Source organism: Notolabrus celidotus, chromosome 12 (assembly GCF_009762535.1).
Source record: "Notolabrus celidotus isolate fNotCel1 chromosome 12, fNotCel1.pri, whole genome shotgun sequence".
Lineage (NCBI taxonomy): Eukaryota > Metazoa > Chordata > Actinopteri > Labriformes > Labridae > Notolabrus > Notolabrus celidotus.
The window spans coordinates 7,760,496-7,780,461 of record NC_048283.1 but is presented as its reverse complement, the minus strand read 5'-3'; the positions used below and the strand labels follow the sequence as shown (position 1 = coordinate 7,780,461).

General features: G+C 38.4%; 2 protein-coding genes across 5 annotated transcripts; one reads left to right on the top strand and one right to left on the bottom strand.

Moving 5' to 3' along the window:
• Positions 1 to 55: 55 nt before the first annotated feature.
• On the bottom strand, positions 56 to 11,601 carry psmc4 (proteasome 26S subunit, ATPase 4). 4 transcript variants are annotated; one of them, XM_034697840.1, is made up of 11 exons: positions 11,512 to 11,601; positions 10,772 to 10,870; positions 8,585 to 8,771; positions 5,544 to 5,690; positions 4,906 to 5,015; positions 4,245 to 4,338; positions 2,698 to 2,865; positions 2,389 to 2,465; positions 1,377 to 1,545; positions 634 to 689; positions 56 to 513 (listed from the first exon to the last, which is right to left on the bottom strand). In XM_034697840.1, the coding sequence occupies exons 1-11, from the start codon at positions 11,542 to 11,544 to the stop codon at positions 400 to 402; spliced, it is 1,254 nt and encodes a 417-aa protein (XP_034553731.1). In that variant the 5' UTR covers positions 11,545 to 11,601; the 3' UTR covers positions 56 to 399. The 4 variants fall into 4 exon arrangements, with proteins under 4 accessions (XP_034553731.1, XP_034553735.1, XP_034553733.1 ...); XM_034697844.1 differs by having other exon boundaries at positions 11,561 to 11,584; XM_034697842.1 differs by having other exon boundaries at positions 11,433 to 11,533.
• Positions 11,602 to 11,641: 40 nt separating this feature from the next.
• On the top strand, positions 11,642 to 19,478 carry LOC117823205. The gene is made up of 5 exons (XM_034698305.1): positions 11,642 to 11,675; positions 17,519 to 17,869; positions 18,164 to 18,433; positions 18,935 to 18,997; positions 19,175 to 19,478. The coding sequence occupies exons 2-5, from the start codon at positions 17,692 to 17,694 to the stop codon at positions 19,282 to 19,284; spliced, it is 621 nt and encodes a 206-aa protein (XP_034554196.1). The 5' UTR covers positions 11,642 to 11,675; positions 17,519 to 17,691; the 3' UTR covers positions 19,285 to 19,478.
• The last annotated feature ends 488 nt before the right edge of the window (positions 19,479 to 19,966 follow it).

The window sequence follows — 19,966 nt, the reverse complement described above, 5'->3', positions numbered from 1 at the left end:
TAGTATTCTCCTTAAAAGCTATACATTTCAAGGCAGAAAGAAAGAAAGAACGTCATTCATGTTTTTATGGAAAACATCTTTAATGGATTGTTTAAAGTAACATCTTGTGAAGTGAGTACATATGGGTACAAATATTCTATCCTAGCTACAGTCAGGGCCAGATATTTTGATGAACCAGTTAAGTGCTGGTACAAAAACACTTCATTGCATGGGGGCTGCAGACACAGAGCAGATCTTGACATTAGGCCTTGTACTGCAGTGAGTAAATTTAGTCCAAAATCAATGTCAGTCAGGGACTGCAAATCCATAACAGACACACAGTAGATACAGACACACTGACATAAATCAATAATAAACTTTGAGTTTCTTGACACCTTTTTCCCAGGATGTATTTTCTCTCTACTTGTAGAACTCGTGCTCCTGTTCATCCTTTTTGATGACCGTCTTGTACGCTTTTTCAAAGTCTTTAGCCAGGACGATATACCTGTTCTCACGCACAGCCAACATGCCAGCCTGAGGGAAAAACAAAGAAGCATTTAGTGCTTTTATATGCAAAGTAAAGATTATTTACATTTACATCTCTTTTCATTTTGCTCTGCTCCAAGAGAAAAGATCATTCAAGCTCCAGCTCACCTCTTGGCAGATGGAGTTAATGTCGGCTCCAGATATCTTGTCTGGTCTGGCCACATCTGTACATCAGTCAAGGTCGAATGAACGCAGAAAAGCAAAGTAAAAACATAAACATCTGTGTACATCGGCTGTGCATACAGGGAATATCTGAATGATGCAGCAACACGCTGTACACTCCTATCCTTTACAATATTTGAACCATAAATAAACTGGCTGTTTGGATTATCAGTTTGTCTTTCAGAATCTTTGTTTTGTTCTTTATGCATATTTGTTGTTTGCATACCTATGTTTTCAAACCACAAAATTTAAACAATGACTTTTTCACAGGGTCACAGAGGAAATGAGTCTCACCCACAGAGCACATGTAACCAAAAGGGAACTTGAAGTCTAACATGGCATCACAGAAAGACTAAAGAAAAACTCAAATGTGCAGCGGAGAATTAAGAGAAGATTATCAATCCAAACACAGAAACAGGATTAGTGCGTTCCTGCTGTCAGTGCCTTGTGTTTTGAAAGACCAGATAGTGTGGGAGCCTATATTCAATAGACTGCAAGATAAATAATCAAAGTGCAATGGTTAGTAGCCAAACAAATACTCCTCCGTCTTTGAAATATCATGCTGAGTTCTTCCTACGGTGGAAAACAAGTATCCTGATGGCAGAAACTAAAGTTGTATTTCCTGTATGTAAAACAGGTGTGTTATGTTTGAACCATTTAGACATGCAGTTATGAAATCAAAAGGATACAGTCCTCCAGGTCCACCTCCTCAGAGAGATTCATTTTACTGGTGATGGTGGAGAAAATGAGACGTTTCTGCCTGCGGTCGGGCAAGGGGAACTCAATCTTTCTGTCCAGACGACCAGGACGCAGCAGAGCTGGGTCCAGAGTGTCGGCTCTGTTGGTGGCCATAATCACCTAGAGAGGGTTCAAACACACACTGGATGAGCATCATGGTTAACAGTGAACATATCATGAAATGGGGTGAATCTGGTTCACATCAAAAGTTTGCTTTTGTCTCACTGAAGGGAGAGCAGATGAGCTACTGAATGCCCTGTGGGATTTAAGGCCATGTCTTTGCAAGCCTTTTGGAGTTGGCACACTGAAAGATTGAACCTTATGAGGAAGACTTTAATCAATTACTGTTGAAGCTATGGTTTAAGATGAAATGTGCGTTTCAGTGTAATGTTGCACCTTCAAAAAGGTGGACAAGTGAACAATGATAAAGCTTTTGACTGAAATGCTACACTTCACACGGCCATTACTCGTACTCAAGTAGAAACTAACTCCAACTGAGAAATAGCAGAGGGAGCGCTGCACTTTGTTTATAGCAAGGAGGGCAACAGAAAATACAATACATAGCCACAGTTGTACAGTTAAAGAGATTTGTCGAGGGAAGCATCTGCATGAAAAACCCTCCGGAAATTCTATTATTCACACAAAACTCATCGTTCCTAGAAATAAGCAGCCACTGAAATACTCAAAGCTCTCTGTGAGCTGCATTCGCATATAGCTCAAGGGCAAAATGTGCATTTGAGGGTTTTGAAAACTGACAACATAAACCTTATGGGTGCTTTCTAAGCTGAATGAAAGGCCATAAGGCACAGCAACAATGGCAGAGTGAACAAATGGCTGGTTATGTCACGCTGACGGTGCTCAGACTCCATCAGTGGCACCGGGAGAGAGAGTCAGCAAATACAGAGAAAGTGCAGTCACTGGGGGAAAGTTAAGAGCTTTCTTACATAGCTGGACTTGACTCACCTTGACATTGACGTTCTGGTCAAAACCATCCATTTGGTTTAAGAGCTCCAGTAAGATTCTCTGCACCTCTCTGTCAGCTGCAGAAACAAAATGCATGTTGAGACGATACACTTCTATCACAATGTTGCTGCATTCTTAAAGACTTAATCAGGGAAAACATATCTTAAAATAAGAGTTATGACTGCCTGACAAGAAAAACAAAAAACATTCGGCCCCAAAATAATGAAAACTTGATTAAAAGAGTAAAGTAATCCTTGAACTCTTCTCAGGTGTTCTGGTCTGTGATCAGTAAGCAGCAAATGTTCATACCTCCAGTCTGTGCATCAAAACGCTTTGTGGCAATGGCATCAATCTCATCGATGAAGATGATGGCGGGGGCGTTTTCTTTGGCCAGCCGGAAGACGTCACGCACCATGCGAGGACCCTCGCCCAAGTACTTCTGAACAAATTCAGAGCCAACCACACGGATGAACGCCGCTGGAGACAAAAACATCAACAGGGATTTTATTTTAGTGTCACTTGTAGTTGTAGAAATCAATGCTTTTAGATGACATAGTTGATGATGAACACCAGGTCTGAATTCCTCTGAATTATCAAGATATAGGGAATAACAGATTTGCCTTCAAAGTATAAATGTCTTTGCTAGCAACTTGGAATTATGAGTTGATCTGGGGGGGGGGGGGGGGGGGGGGGGTTTGTTGCAAAAATGGGAAAGTAGGAGAAATTTCATGGGCATAGTTTTTTGACCTCCCCTCAGATTGATCATGTATTGGATCAGGTCTTCATGGGGACTCAGACATGTAGTCGTGTATGATCCTGTGCTTTCTTTTTTTTTCAGCTTTATTGTGATACCTGTTTAAATGTTGAGTTTGTTTTGTTCTGTCTCTTGTACATTTGTTGTTGATTTTAAGTAGAGGCCAATCTAAGGACAGGTATTACAAATTAGCTTAAGCTTAACTTATACTTCTGTACCCAATCTAGCATACATATCATAAGTTTGTAGCCTCACATGTATTCCCTCAAAAATGTAACTAAGAGTCAAAACAAGGCAGACTGCAAGCTCTGTGATTGGTCCACTTGGTAGCATCTTCCTGCATTTACAACACTTTTTGGTAAGCCGCCAACACTGATTCAGCAGCCATACATTCCACCCCCTCGAGCGTCTCCTCTGTTATCGTCTTTGCAATAACTGTATTATCATCACCTGCTGCTCAACATTTATCAGCTCCAACTCTGACATAGTGTGGGCAGATTCAGTCATCGTGTTTCCTTGTGTACAAACAAGCAAGGAATGTAGTGGGACTGGAAAACGTCAATATGGCAAGCATAGAAATTGCACTTTCAACTAGTGATCAGTTGTTGACGCGGACCCTCTCACGTACTTGTATGTAGTGCTCACTGCTGGCTTGAGTCTATAACTGCTATAGTGTGTAGCATTGGTGCCAAAGTGCTCAGATCTTGACACTGTGTACCACTTAAACTTCCCCCTCACTGTCTTCAAGTTGTAATGTATCGACTTACACCTTCATTAACTTGTTTACCTTTTGTGGCATTGAGTATTTGAATCTGTACCTGCAATCATTATTAACCTTTACACTCTCTAATCATACTGTCATTGAGTTTACTCTGACATTGATACTGTTTGGATTTCAACCTACATGTAAACCAGTCTATATTTAGGATATTTAAAATAGCCAGTTCACATTACCGACAATTTCTAATATTACACCACAAATGTTTACACTCCTCTTAACGTCATGCGGCAAGTCCTGCACAGGTGTTTCCCTTGTGATGGGTGTATGCTTATCTGAACTCAAAAAACAAATGTATACCGCTCTATGATATGGTGGACTTACCTGTAGTGTGATGTGCCACTGCCTTGGCCAACATGGTCTTACCACAACCTGGAGGTCCGTACATCAGGACACCCCTGGGTGGGTCAATGCCAATCTAGGAAAGAAAATAGAACAGAGTTCAGTGTCTAGCTATTATTATTATTATTATTATTATTTTTTTTTTATTATTATTATTTTTATGTTATATTACATTATTATTTTTTACTACAGCTGATCATGGTACTATTATATAGTACTTTTTACTATTCTCTTTATCTTCATACAGTCATATTACAGTCTGCTAAATGACATTGTTACATATTATTACCCATATTTATTTATTATATTGCTTAATCTGTCATAACCAAACCATCACACCATGTCCACCTGTCACTACTGAATCGTTTTTAATAAAGCCTGTAATTACCACTATATAAACTACTTGTAACATTTGTATATTTCTTCAATTTGGATTCTCTATTTATTTGTTTTTATTTTTACTCATTTAAACTTATTCTCGATTGTACTTATGTCTGGGTTGCTGCAACAACCAGATTCCCCCAGGGGATCAATAAAGTAATATCTTATCCTAGCTACGGGTTGCTACATTTTTGAGGAGGAAAAATTAAAAAATATTTGTTGCCCATGTAAAAATGTCTTGTATCTCCCTTGAATATCTGACCTGTTTGTAGAGCTCAAAGTGTGTGAGTGGAAGCTCGACAGCTTCTCTGACTTCCTGCTTCTGGATGTCCATACCACCAATGTCAGCGTACATCACATCTGGCTTTTGGTCTGAGAACAGAAAGAAAAAAGAACAAAAGTTACTACAGCTTTGCTACTTGAACAAGGTTACCTTTTTACAAGGTCTTAAAGTAAGGGTCGAACGAAAGCTAATGGTTTCACTTCACCTTACAGTCTATGGTGTCAACACGCAGAAGCAAACTAACTAAGCAGAACTCTTTTCTGTGGATTGATTTGCCATGACGTGTGATCAGTTATCCTCCGGTGTTGCTTATGTAAGTGAAAGTTAATCACTGTCGTCAAGGTTTTTTTTACCAATTAGAATCAAGCATCTTACTCAACTGGAAGATCAGTAAGAAGCCGGGTAATTAACAATTTAAAAAAACCTTCTATTTATCTTAAATGGGTAGACAAAAGTCCTGTTTGAAGAATTGACAGATTAACAGGTTAAACTTCAGACTTATGTACAAATTGAATACACTTCTGTGACATTAACAGACAGAACGGATCCCTTTTATCTTCTAAGAAACTCCAAACTGTCTTGAAACCCTCTGAGAGACAGTAGACTGAATGTTTCACCTGACGTCAGCATCATGATGCTGCTGTCGGCTTCAGGAGGGAGAACATCCACCAAAGCGTTGCTGTGCTTGTGCAACGCCACTGAGGCATTGGGCTTCAGCAGCTCTCTGTCAATGGTGCTCAAGATGCGCACATAGTAGTTGGACCCTGCGAAGAAAGAACACAAGAACAGAACTCATTATACATTTAAAACATGTACCACACACTGAATTATTAACATTTGACAGTTCACAGTACATTCCTTCCAGGTTCTCTGAAAGACTCTGAAAGGCTGTACATGTTAAGACATTTAAACACAGATTGTATGCATCATCCACCATTTCATCAATTTTTGATTCTCAGCTTTATTCATTTATAGAGTTTCAGTCTGGGTTTTTTTCATGCACACTATTTTCTATACATACAGTCATGTAATTTCAATGCTAGGAGAGTACAGTAGTTAACTCCTGCATATTTGTGACCGACTAACCTATTTGAAAAGGAGAAAACAAGTTCTGGATCATTGTATTTGAGTGCAAACTAAAGGACAGGGATAATATTTAATCTATTCCATCAATTGCCAACCATCCATGTCCAGGTTTCAATCTAGAAAGTCTTTAAATGTTGTGATGCCATAAAGCAGCCATGTCTGCCCATGGGATTTTCCCACCAGTCTTGTTATGCACAGATGTGTGTTTAAAAGCACAGCTGTCACAGAGCGGAGGTATTCACTGAATTCTGATGACATGTGGTTCAGGTTCAGTAACCCGCTCAGGTTTGGGTCTGTGTTCTTTTAATCTATGGGGGTCTGCAGGGCTCAACATTATTGGCCTGCTAAGTCCAGTTAAAGTACTTTTTTGAGAGACCATGTCGTCGATGAGATCATATCACATCGTTTTTCTGTGATAATTGGATCTTGTCAGTGATTCTTGTCATCTAGTTCATTAACGTTTTATAAACGCGTCATGGTTAAAATGAGCCGCTGCCGACAGTCTCACTGCTGTCACCCTGGCGAGCGTTCACACTAGGACTCGAGAAGTACTCTCAGACACTGACTGTGGCACGGTTTTGAGGTAGTGGCAGTCTGGGTCAAGAGCTAGACCCCAAGGAATTACAGCCTGGGGATCTGTAGGACGTCAGAACCGGCCAACTGAGAAGGAGACGGAAGAGGAACTAAATGAGTTAGACAGAGTTCACTACTGGCTGTTATTTTCTGAATCCAAAGTAATGAATGAAAACACAAATCTAGCGTAATGTCGACCCTTGGTTTGTGTTAAATATTTACATGTGTTTCCATACATGTGCATTTTCTGACTTGTTAAGACATCTAGTGCAAATTTGAAGCCCTCCAATCTCCAACACATTCTCAAATATCCCTCTTAAATAACATGAAGTGCATGTGATGCTCTGTGGAATCCTGAATTTCATCTCCAAAGTGTTATCACTTGAAATTAGAATAGTCAGCAAATTATTCTTGGAACTAGGGATGTTCCAAAGGGACACATTTTATAGTCTGAAATTTAATTACAACCAGCCGACAAGTCCAAAGGTTTGAAAATCTCAGATAAGAGTCCAAATGAAAAGTAATCTAATAACACAGGGGCTGAAACGATCCCTCAAATAACTCGAGTAACTTGATTACTAAATGAGCTCTAGGGCAAACTGCATGCCTGGAGCCTTTGTTTCAGTCCAGTAGCCTGTTGCACCAGCTCTGTGTAAGTTGTGTCGAAAATTAAGGTTCAAAGTCCCCCCTAAACAATCGATGAAACTAGTTTGTTTGTAACTTCAGTTGTGTCATTGTTTGATTGCATCACGGAGACTTCAGATCCATCTTAACTTGCACACCTTAACGTCCAAACCAACAAAAATAGTCAGAGAAATTGTGTTTTAGTTCAATTTGGCCAATCAGTGAACAGAGTTTTTTCTCAATGGGGTATCTTAGTACCAACTCCCTTTAACCACATTGCCTCTAAAAAAGCTGACAGCTAATCATGATTGTCAGAACTCCTGTTAAAGGACAAATAGCAACATATACAGAGGTATGTAACATATAGACTAAGCCGTTTGATATGGTGATAATCTATAGTGTAACAGTGACATCGAGTGGTGAGATCGCCAACTACAACACACTGTACATTAATATAGCAGCACTCTAATATTGTGCAGATATACGGCAAATGACAGTGTGAGTTACGTTCAGTCATCCTACGTTTTTGATTCATGTATCTATCGTGGAGAGCATGTTGCCTACACATCACAGCTGGTGGAACTCTCTACTTCTCCACATCCTTCAAATGGTCCCAACTTTGAAAATAGTGTGCCATAAAAATCAGTCTTTTATGGAGGATTTTACAGATGTTCATTTACATAGCAGTTTTCAACATTTATTTCCCACCATGGGGAAATTTGCATTGTTAGAGCAGTAAAGGTGAAGTACAGTCAATGAAAAACATTACTGAGTGTGCAACTTTTCTAATTAGATGAATTAATTAATCCATTGATTACTCAATTAATAAGATAAATCACTGCCGCCCTATTTAACATGGACACAAGCCTCCAGTCCTGCCTACATACAACTTTATCTCCATTCTCTGAATCAAACTCTGCCAAAACGCACAGCACAACAGCATTTTTTTCTTGCTACGAGATGCCATCTGATATCTATGGTTGCTTACATAGATAGTAGAGCACTGTAGCATTACAGCAGTCACTATTAACAGAAACTAAAGTCCCAACTTGTTGCAGTTGGCTGTTACAGCTTAGACACAACCTATTCCAAGCATTTCCTCAATAATAAGGAATATTTATTAGTTTGTTTGTTTGTTTCCACAGAAAACTGTTTCAGAGGCGAGTAACTGCTTGTTTGCAGATTCAGTGTTGTCCAGAGGAGCATGCGCCAAGCCCTATATTATTCAATAGATATGAATAACTGGTTTAACAGATAAGTTAATCTGGTGCAGATCAGTGTGGGCGAAAAAGTTTCAATGTTTAGTTGACTTAATGTGCACATCCCTACTTAAAACGTGTAGGTCTTTTATATTATTTTTTTGATTTAGTGATACCTGTAGTGGAGCCAACGATCGCTGTGTTCTGGTCAACAGCTTCCAAGAACTGGCCAATGACCAGTGGGATGCTCTGTATCCTCTTCACCTCCTCCTGGGCATGGAGGAACTCTTTCTTCAGGTTTTTCTGTTCATCTTTGATGTATTCCTCCTGCACCTCCAGGAACTCCAGCTCCTGCTGTAGCTTCTGCAAACGCAAAACACAATGAGAGAAGAAGAAGAAAAGGATGAGAGGATACTCAAGGTGAAAATACCATATCAGAACACAGCTTTGTGTGGACTATGAGACAACTGGGTTTTTTTTTCTTCTTTTTGGGGGGATATATTAAGGTCCCTCAGAGACACAGATCCTAATGATCCTGTCTTCAAAGAACTCTGAAAGAGGTACCACTACATATGTATGGAATTAGTTCCCAGGACTACTTTCAAAATGTTGTTCTGTTGAACATCCTATTATATTGCCAGAAAATATTTAGCGTTTACACTAAATAATATCTTAAGAATTTGATATTTGTATGACAGGCTGACATTTTTTCGGGAATCCCACGGGTCACGGGATTCCCTCGGGATGGGAGTCAAATTTGCTATTAATCATGTGATTTGAACGGTAAAGGACAAAAAAGTTAACGGGAGCAGACAGGACCCGGAAGGTCTAGGGACTGTCATTAAATCTTGTGACAGTAAGAAGTTATCTTGGGTCATTGTGTATAAACTGTCAACATTAGCTCACAGTTTACACACCTGCAGGTAACGTGTGGATCTCTCCTGCTCTCCAGTTTAGCTTTGAAGTTTCCACGTGTCCGCAGCAAACGGTATGACATCGGCACGGTCAGAATCCCTCATTATTAAAGTTAAGTTGTATTTTTATGACTTTGAAGCTGCAGACCTGAACAGCTGATCAGTGCGCTGGAGGCAGAGGAGCACATCTGTGTTGCATCCGCAAATAATGCAAACGCGAACGGGTTTTCTGATTTGAGGTGAAATTGAAGTGCTGAAAAAAATCACAAGTGGAGCGTACACCTAACCTGAGATGAGTGCTCGGGTCTTAGTTTTCCTAAAACTCAGGTACAGCATGTGAATTGTGAAGGTAATGCCTTATGCACTTTCGTTCATTGAGGTATGTATTGCCTAAAGACTAACAGAAGAAAAAAATGGGAGCGGTACAGGAGCGGGAGTCATTCTGAGTAGGGCTGCCAACGAATATTCTAAATTCGAATATATATTCGAATATTAAAAAAACAGAGATTCAATTGTGAAAATTAATATTCAACTGTGGAAAAAAAAACACATCAGTGGCTGCTTTGCGAGTGGGCACACTGCATGCCGATCAGGGACAGGTCACAGGAGTCGCCTAAGACCCTACATTGACAGTGGACTAAAAGAGCCCGACAATCCGTGACACTGGGATAAAATGCAGTTTTTCCTCTTTTTTTTCATACTAGCGCCAAGAATGTAATTGGACTACTTTTTCATTTTTAACTTTAACTTCAAATAATGTTAATAATATTTGCCTATATTAGGGACAAGAGTCGGGACCTTTAATTGCTCGCACAAGTCTTGTTCAGCACTCACACAGCGCATTGCGCACAGAGAGGGGAGGGGGCGAGCGAGAGGTCTATGGTCTTAAAAGTGTTACAGTAGGTCATTTACTTGTTTTGTAATGTGTAGGTATGTTTTAGGCATGTTACATCTGAAATAAAAATACATATACAAGTAGTTATGTCTCCTTGTATTAGTTTGTCCACCTGTTATTGACATAATGCGCAAAAATAGATATTCGAATGGTTCACACCTTTTGGGTTTTTTTAGAGCGAATATTCAAATGTCATTTTGGAGCAATTTTGACAGCCCTCATTCTGAGTGGGAGCAGGATGGAAGTGGGAGTCATTTTACCGGGAGTGGGACAGGACAGGGATTTTTTTTTTTTACTCTGATTGGGACGGGACAAGATTTTTTTCTGTGGGAGTGGGATGGGACAGGAGTGAAAATCCACTCAATCAAAGATACCTCTTTCTATATTTTGGTGTCTTTATAGGAATCCATTGTGGTTGAATTGTATGCAGACCACAGCCAAACAAAAAAGTAAAGTCTCACACAATAACTAATGAAGCCTATCAAAATAAACTTAACACAGATTTTAGTTAGGTGAGGTTATAATTTTAACACATGTGTGAGGAAGCAACAGACCTTGTATCTGCTATAAAGGTCCTCCAGATCTTCTGGTTCTGGGGCCAGGAAAGACAGTCCCGTCTGGGGTCTCGAGGTCAGTACAGCCGGCATATCTTCCTATTTGGATGACAATACAAAAACATTAAATATAAAAACCTCTAACATGAGTATCACAGATAAGAAAGAAACACATGAGCAGATATATTCATTTTACTGTTATATAAATGTATTGTTCTGGTGCAGGCGCCCTTGTGTTCACGAACAGAATACTACAGAAGTCAAACTTTGCAGATCATCTTCGATGAAAACACTTTAAATGATTTGTCATTACAACAAACAGTCAAACGTTAGCTTAGCATCCATTAGCTCATGAACAGCTAGCTAACTTAAACGGTTAACAAAAGCAGTATCTGAATACTTGGAGGTTCGCAAAACACCAAGAACCGATCAAATCCACCTCTAAGAAAGAAAGAAGGAGGAAATGATTTTTATAAAACCATCTACTCAAGATGTACTTTGACACCATGTCATGCTAACGCTAACAGCTAGCTTACTTGCATGACATAGCAACTGCAGAGAGAAGAGAATGAATAGGCAGGTTTACGTTTTAGCGTAACTAGCTAGAATTGACAAACTGTTAAATATTACGACAAACATCATCGAATAGCAATATTAAAACCTGTTGATTCACAGAATCCTACCACAGAAAGTCAGTCTATTGTACATGTAAAACGGAAAACAATGTCACTGAATCATACCGGACTCTTTTCCACAGCTACGATATCCTCCATGTTGAAATATGCTTACCGAATGACGTAATGACGTAAATCGTCGACGGGAGGTTGTATGGGTAATGTAGTTCTTTTTATCAGAATCAGAATCAGAATCAAGAAATCAGAAACACACAAGAAATTTGACTTCGGTAAACTGTGCTCTCTTTGTACAAGGCATAAGAATAAGACATACAAATAAAAATAAAAATACAATAAAAATAGCATCAGCTATAAATATAAAAGAACAACAAGTAGGCATGACTAATATGTACAGGCTAAAATAATATGATAATAGTGCAGTGGTGAGTAGCAGAGGTAGTTTTTACATTTAAAAAATAGTAGTTAAATAATAAAATAGAAATGTGGAATTCTGCTTGGAGAATTGTTGCATTGTATATTTACATGTATATTTACAGAGAGCATTTATCTGACAGGTATGACACTGTTATGGTTTAGTGTTCATCAGAGTGACAGCCTGGGGGAAGAAACCTATTATACACACTTTAAAATGATGAACAATATCTACCCTTCTAAAGAATTACTCTGTGCACACTTTAAATTTGAAGACAATTTATGTCTGCTTTGTGAAAATTAAGTTGAGTCAACGAGCCATGTTTTCTTCTCATGCCAAACTGTGGCCCTGAAAGACAAAACAAATTTACAAAAGATGAAACACATACCAAGTTGGAGACAAATTTACATTTTGAAAAAACAAGTTTACATTTTATAAAACAAAATTACATTAGCAAAACACTTTTACCAAGGCCAAAACAAATTTACAAAATAAAAAAACACCTTTACAAGCGGTGAGACAATTTTACAAACGGCAGAACGCTTTTACCATTTCTGAAACAAATTTACATTCATTTTTAACGGAAAGGCAATGTACCAAACACCGGAAGTGATCCGGGAGTGATCGAGTGAGGAGTCATTTAGTTTGTTTGGATGGAGAGAAACCAAACAGAGCGACGTTTGGTACTGGTAGGGGAGAACGGGGTTGGTTGGCACACGGGTTGGTTGGCACACCTGTATATCTCGCCACCAGAGGGCGCTGTCTCTCAAATTGGGGTATGGAAATTTCCAGAATTAGGATCAGAGCTCACCTACAGCTCCGTCTTCTCTGGAGTAAGACAGCTGAACTTGAGGTGAGAGGACTTTTTGTGTTTTTCATGTCAAATTGTAAATATTCAGCTCCTCAGTATTTTTCTTCTAGGCTTTTAAACGATGGGTTTATAACAAAACAAGTGTTACCCTTACAAAGTGTGAGGGGAAAGCTTTAGTTTAGATTTGTATTAGCTAGCTAACTAGTTGTTAGATGGTTGTTAGCCTTGATGCTAGCAAAAAATTCCAGTTGGGGTTGGTCGTCACATTCTCTTTGGGGTTGGTTGTCACATGTAACGCCTAGTTGAGCAGGCCATTATTGTTTGGCCTATTTGTTTTGTTCTTTATGTTGTTATATAGGCTGGCCTAAAGATGTTTTTCCTGTTCATGTTCCTTGCTCATTTTATGTTAAAATGCATTAAGTTATGTGGGCCTATCAATTGTCAGTGCAATTAAACTTTCAAATTTAGTTCCGCCTTCTTGCCTTTTTTAAAAGATTTTTCACATTGAAATACCATTGTGACAACCAACCCCATAGTGTGTGACAACCATCCCCGTGATGGGGTTGGTGTGTGGTTGTATGTGTCAGAGTGTCTTTGATAGTTAATTGCCTCTTTGTTACAATGATTTGGAAAATGAGAGGGATACACATTCCAAGCCAACACCTTAAGCTTCAATTTAATGTAGGATTGACTATTGAAAGATGTTTTGATGATGAGCAATCATCAAAACAGTAAAAAGTGTGTGACAACCAACTTTTCCGGTGTTTGGTACATTCCCTTTCCGTTAAAAATGAATGTAAATTTGTTTTGTAAACGAATTGTTTTGAGAAATGCACTTACTGTTTTACAAATGTCAAGGATGATTCGAGAAATGTAACAAAGCGACTGAGAAAAACTGTAATATGATACTTCTTTTAATGCTCTTAATGATCTAAATTTTCTGTTTTTAACTTGCTCTGTGAATGGTGCTTCACAAATAAACGTGCCCTCATTTGCTTTTCAAGTGTACACATATAACAGAAAAAATGCCAAACATGTGAGACATAAGCTTTTTATTACTTACATATAGAAAAGGGGTTCTTTACACAACCCCTCTAACATAATGAGTTTTTATCTGCAAGTGGGTGTGCAAAGTGTCATTCTGTGCAGAGCAGGGGTTCTTTCCTGCTCTGTGGTGACAAAAGAATAAAGGGCATATAACATAATTCACACCTCACAACCAACTGAAGAAAAAAAGATAGAAGAATGCACAAAAAAATATACTCGTTGTAGGTGGACACGTGGAAAATATGCATCATTTATAAGCGATGAAGTGGGCTCTAGGTCTGAAAGGCAGTGTTTAAAGTCTTCAGATTAAATGTTAAATGGGTTGGGAATTTCATTTTTGATCTTGAAACAGATGCAATCAGAGAAATCTGTAGCTTAGGTCCAGAGTTTTCATCACAGTCTTCATCAGCAAATAAAACCTTTAGTAATACTTTTTTTATATGAAGCCTAACAATTTAATCTTTATCTCAAAAAGTCAACAACATTTGACAACACGCTTAAGAAACACCTTAGATAGATAGATAGATAGATAGATAGATAGATAGATAGATAGATAGATAGATAGATAGATAGATAGATAGATAGATAGATAGATAGATAGATTGATTGATTGATTGATTGATTGATTTAAAATATTCAATTTTGCAGAGGTTGAAAAAATGAGTGTTGAAAATGTGTCTACCCCTCAACAGGAAGTGGTGGGGGTACACACACACACACACACACACACACACACACACACACATACTTTATTTGACTGCAGTCAAAGTAGGCAACACATTGTGCATTTAGTCAAGACATGTTACAGTTGTCTGAGACTCATCACAGCTTATTGCTGACAAAATGGATAAGGTCACAGTTGATGTTTCTCTACCTTATGGTCTCTGGTAAGATTTATTTGAATTTTCTGATTTGAATATATTTCTAAGTTATTCTACAGCGTTCTTCTGTGCTTTTATGTTCTATGTATGATGATCTGACGTTGTCTACTTATTTTAACACAGTGCATATAGGTATAATGTACAGGTTGACTTATTTCTTCAATCCACTCCAGAGGACAGACATTTTACGTTGTTCCCTGACAGTAAACAAGCTACACTCAGGTATCAAAGATGTTCATTCGGTGGTTTCTCAGCTGAGGTTTTGACATGGGTAAAAAGGGGAAAACCAGTATTTCTTGAGATATTTATGATAACCAGCTTCAGGTTATATGCAGAAGCCTCTGAATTGTTGTCTGATCTTGTGCTGTTTAACAAGTTTTCCATTTGGTCCATTGAAAATCCGATGATAGCGAGAGCTCAAGATTAACATCAAATTAATAAACCAAGTGTGTTCAAGTCAAACAGCATTTTAAAACCCACTGTGATTTCTGTCTCATATTAATTAATGTTGCATTTGTTTCCCACATTAAGAGCACCATGGGTGTAGAGAGACTTCAGCTTTTATTTTTTTGTCATACATCAAAGTACTTTCAAAGATTTTCCTCTTTAGCTTCATTGGTTTGCTTCATGCCGTTTGCTTTTAACAAAATGTATTTTGTAATTATTAATGTATTATATTTTAGGATTTTAGGATTTTGATATTGGCTTTTGTGCTAATTTTATATGTATTATCCTGTTAAATGCTGGGCCTGAGAAACAGTGTTCGTTCTGTCGTGCTTTTAACACGGTGAAGGACAATACATCTGAATCTGAATCTGATTGGATTTTCACAGCTCTATACAATCTGGTGAGTGATGCTGTCACTCTGAAACATTGTTTGGCTGTCAGATAATGACTCTCTACAAGTAATTAGGTGACATTCATTTTGGACAGATGTCAGGGACTTTATATTTTTACCAGCATTATTCAACTTCTGCAATCCTGATTCAGTTTCACAGCAAAGTGAAACCTCAACAACTGAAGTTGGATTAGAAGCTTGTAGATTATCTAAATTTCAAATACAAAACATCCCTGTTAGGAAAATCCCCAATCCAACAAAAACATTTAAAAGTCTGATTTCACTTCTGCTCAAGGCACATTTTTGTTTATTTGTTTTTAAGTCTGATACTCTCAGTTCATTTCTTATTTATTTGGGAAGCTTCCGCCGGATGGGGAAACGAAACATGTGACGCAACTTGTTATGATAAGTAGCCAGTGTTCATACCATGAACTGTATAAACATTCATCTGTTTTTATAAGTCTATGGTATGAACCTTGGATACTTTTCACAACAGCTATCATCATGTTTCATTTCTCTGATTGGTCGTAGCTTTCATACACATTTCTGCTAAAAAATATCCAGGCCTTCTTTTTTGTAAATTTTCATGACCACCTCTCTGAAAGATTTGTGCATAGAAGATAAATAAGAATATAAATCCACATGTCAAAATCTACCACAATATATCTTAACTAACATTTAAGGCCACTTTGATGTTTGATTGTGTTTGATACAAAATGAACATTAATTTCAGTAACACTGACTCACCTATAAGGCGCTTACAGAATGACCACATACTATATACTCTATCATGCAGGTATTTGTGAAGCACATGTCCATGATGAATCCAAACTTTATGCATGTATTTATTTTTCCAAAACTTCTCCAGGATAAACTTGAATTTCTTTCATATTCAATGGATTCTCCAGGTATTTAATGACCATACAAACCCTGAACAGTAAATTATAAAAAACATCTATTTAAAGGCACTATGAGGAGTTTTTAAATGGCTGGGAAACAGACTGAAACGGATACTGATGCCTCTTTATGACCATCAAAAACAAAAAAAAAAACATCCACAACAACACTGATAGCTTCTCTGTTGTTATTTTTAATGCCTGAAACCACTCTGAGGGGGTAGGTGTCAGAACAGACGATTGACGTCTGGCTTTAGAAACACCCTTTTTTGGCTGTTTTCATGGCAAATGATAATAATAATAATAATAATAATAATAATAATAATAATACATTTTATTTAGAAGCGCCTTTCAGAGCACTCAAGGTCGCTTTACAGACAGATAAAAAACACAATAAATAAAAGAACACGATAAGATAAATAAAAACAATAAGCAAAGTAACACCAAGTTAAAAATGAAGCAGTGGAAATTAAGCAGGGAATGCAGTTTGAAACAGATGGGTTTTGAGTTTTGATTTGAAGAGGGGTAGTGAGTCAGAGTTTCGGATGTCCGGTGGGAGTGAGTTCCAGAGTTGGGGAGCAGAGCGACTGAAAGCTCTGCTCCCCATGGTGCTGAGACGGGCAGGGATCACATTGTGTGATAAATCTAAATGTTAAAAGACAGCAGGGTGAGGTTAGTATCTGAAGTCACTAATTTTGCATGTACAGAACAAGAGACAAGAGGTATCACTTTGTCCACAAGGGGGCGTTAGAATCGATACAAACCAAAAGTTCCTCACAGCAGCTTTAACATTGCTGGGCTTTAATTTTTCACATAAGAGGCAGACATGTGGTATTGCATGACTTAGTAGAATCCGATGCTCAAAATTCAAACTCAAAGATATTTCACTTTATGTTCAAATCTGGTAAAATTGCAGTCAACAGAAATGTCAACATTTTGCTGGACCCTAATCACTAAATGTCAGATTTTAAACGTCTTGCTTTCTTTATTTGTAAAAAGCCTGTGGAGAATATTAAACATAAGGATGGTAGTTTTAATCGCAGTCCCCCTTTGCCTTGAACAAAACCTCACTAATGATGACAACTTCAGAATAACAGGTCCAATATATTCTTTAAAGAAGCACAGGAAGTGGTTGAACACACAGTATCTGGAAGATAATGTAAATTTGCACTGGAAATTGTGGCTAACCAACATCCTGTCATTGTTTTATTCATAAATGTTTTTCAGGTATTTGCTCCCTCATCACAGTCCACCAGCCTCCTGTGGTAACCTCAGCTCTGGGTCATGCTGTCGTGCTGCAGTGCCAGCTTATTCTGTCCCCCGATGAGAGTCTTTTGTCCAATCTGATCCCATATTGGGTCCACATTAATTCCAGTGCCAGACTGTGGTCCCCCACTGACATGAAGTACAGAAACCGTGTACAACTAATGGATGATAATATAAACTCCCGTAATAAGTCTATACTGCTCAAGGGGGTCCAGTGGGCTGACAGTGGGATGTACCAGTGTAAACTTTCCATCACCACAGAGAGGGAGAAGGGCCGGAAGCTGGGAGGAGGAACTGTATTGATGATTTATGGTAAATACAAGGTTTAAGATATTTTCTTAAAGAAGAACAGACGTTAGTACATCCTTCATCTACAAGTCCATTTCAAGCTTCTGTAGAGTTCAGTCCAAATTTAAGACAGAACATGGATCAACTTTTGGTTTGACAGAATGATCAGGATAATCTAAGGAGTAAAATTCTAAATACTGAACATCCACAAGAATAGACAATGCTTATCACACATTGAAAACTGAAAAAAGCTGCTTTCAAATGTTTATTTTTAGGAGTTTGCTTCCCACCTTGGACATCTTTCTCTCTCTTTTTCAGACACAATGATCTTTAACCTCACCGCTCACAATGACTCCCTGCTCTGCTGTGAAGTTAAAGTGACCAGATATCCCAATTTGTTTTTGTCCATTTTCCACGATGGATCCAAACTCCACAGTGTTGACTCTGCTCCAAACAGTACTGCAGCAGCTCAGCCCTACGTCACACTCTCTATGAACGTGTCTGTGAGGGGTGGGGGGAAATATGAGTGTCAGCTGCACCTGAATGCAGTTCTGATAATGAAAAGCAGCTTCTTGCACAATCCACCTGGTAAATATCTCTCTCCTCATCTGCTCTAGTTTTCTATGCATGCACATGGTTTACTTGCTGCTCTGCACATCAAACAGGAAAGAGAAAGAGGGATTTATCTGAAAATATGATGTTAAATATAATTTGGTAGGGGGCGCTGGTGGCCTAGCGGTCTAAGCGCCCCACATGCAGAGGCTATAGTCCTCGTTGCAGAGGTTGCCAGTTCGACTTCCAACCGCTACCATGAACTACATGTCTTACCCCCCTCTCTACTCCCCACATTTCCTGTCTCTCTTCAGCTGTACTATCATAAAGGCAAAAAATACAACTTAAAAAAAAATATATATATATATAGAAAGCAGACAAAGGGAACACAAATGCTACCATAAATGTCTTCAATGCAAACCCTCTCTTTGCCCTGTTATTATTGTTATTGGTTCATCCTATAGTCTCAAACATGTCTTACAGACTCCCACGCAGTCTTCAACTTTAAAGTCTCATTTGATCAATTTTTTTCCTCAGTGTCTGGAGAAGAACAAGATGCTGATAAAAATGTTTCACTACCATGTTCACCAACCGTCTGTGGTGGGTCCCTACTTCACAGCAGTAACTGCTTAATTTCATGTTGTTCAGGATAAATGTTTCATATTTACTCAAAACATTTCACAAAGATAACAAAAAAATATTTGGAGAACTATCTGGGAAATTTTGTGTGGTTTAATTTCAGAATTACACAACATACCATTTTTTTCTTGGTTCCAGATCCAGGTGCTGTAGTGTTTCCAGAGCCATGGTTCCTGTATGGATCTCTCCTCCTGGTACCCATCACCATCCTGCTGGGAATCATAATCATCCAGAAGGCCAGATGCTGAGTTTGTCATCTGGGTAAAACAGAGTAACTTGGAGACAGAGATGAGGGCCAGTTTCGAAGAGAGCAAGTCTCTTTGAGGTGTTTTTAAACTCAAAGTCATCAATCAGCAGGTGCAGATAGCTTTAATGAGTTTAAAGCTCCTGTGAGGAGTTTTCCTCTGGTTTTGAAATGTAATAAAATTAACACAAGATCATCTTGTATGTTATTATGTATATTCAATGCCGGAAATACTGCCGCTGGGTACTTGTCAGACAAAGTGATTAACAGCTTGCTGCAGAAATACCTTTCATCTCTTCTTAATCATGGACAGGAAGAAATCACTGTTGCTGCTATTTTTTGGATGCACAGTCTCTTGTGTTTTGATTCCTCAGAAGGGCATCACTTTCCTTCTCTATGAGTATTTCTGAGACACTCTCTGTGATGGAGGTTTCACCTTCAATCAGAAAATTTCCCCAACAGTTTCATTCTTTACCAAAAATGTGAATGCCTGCTTCTCTTTTTTTACAGTTTGTAACATTAGTTACTCATCAATTCTTTCTGTTCCCTTGTCGTGATAAAAGATTTTTGACACTTTGTCTCCATCTAATGGTGACCAAGGGCAGATACAAAGAGTGGTACCTGTCCCCTCTGAGAGAATCAGACGCACTGGTGAATATGTGTAAAAAGTACAGGAACATAAACAA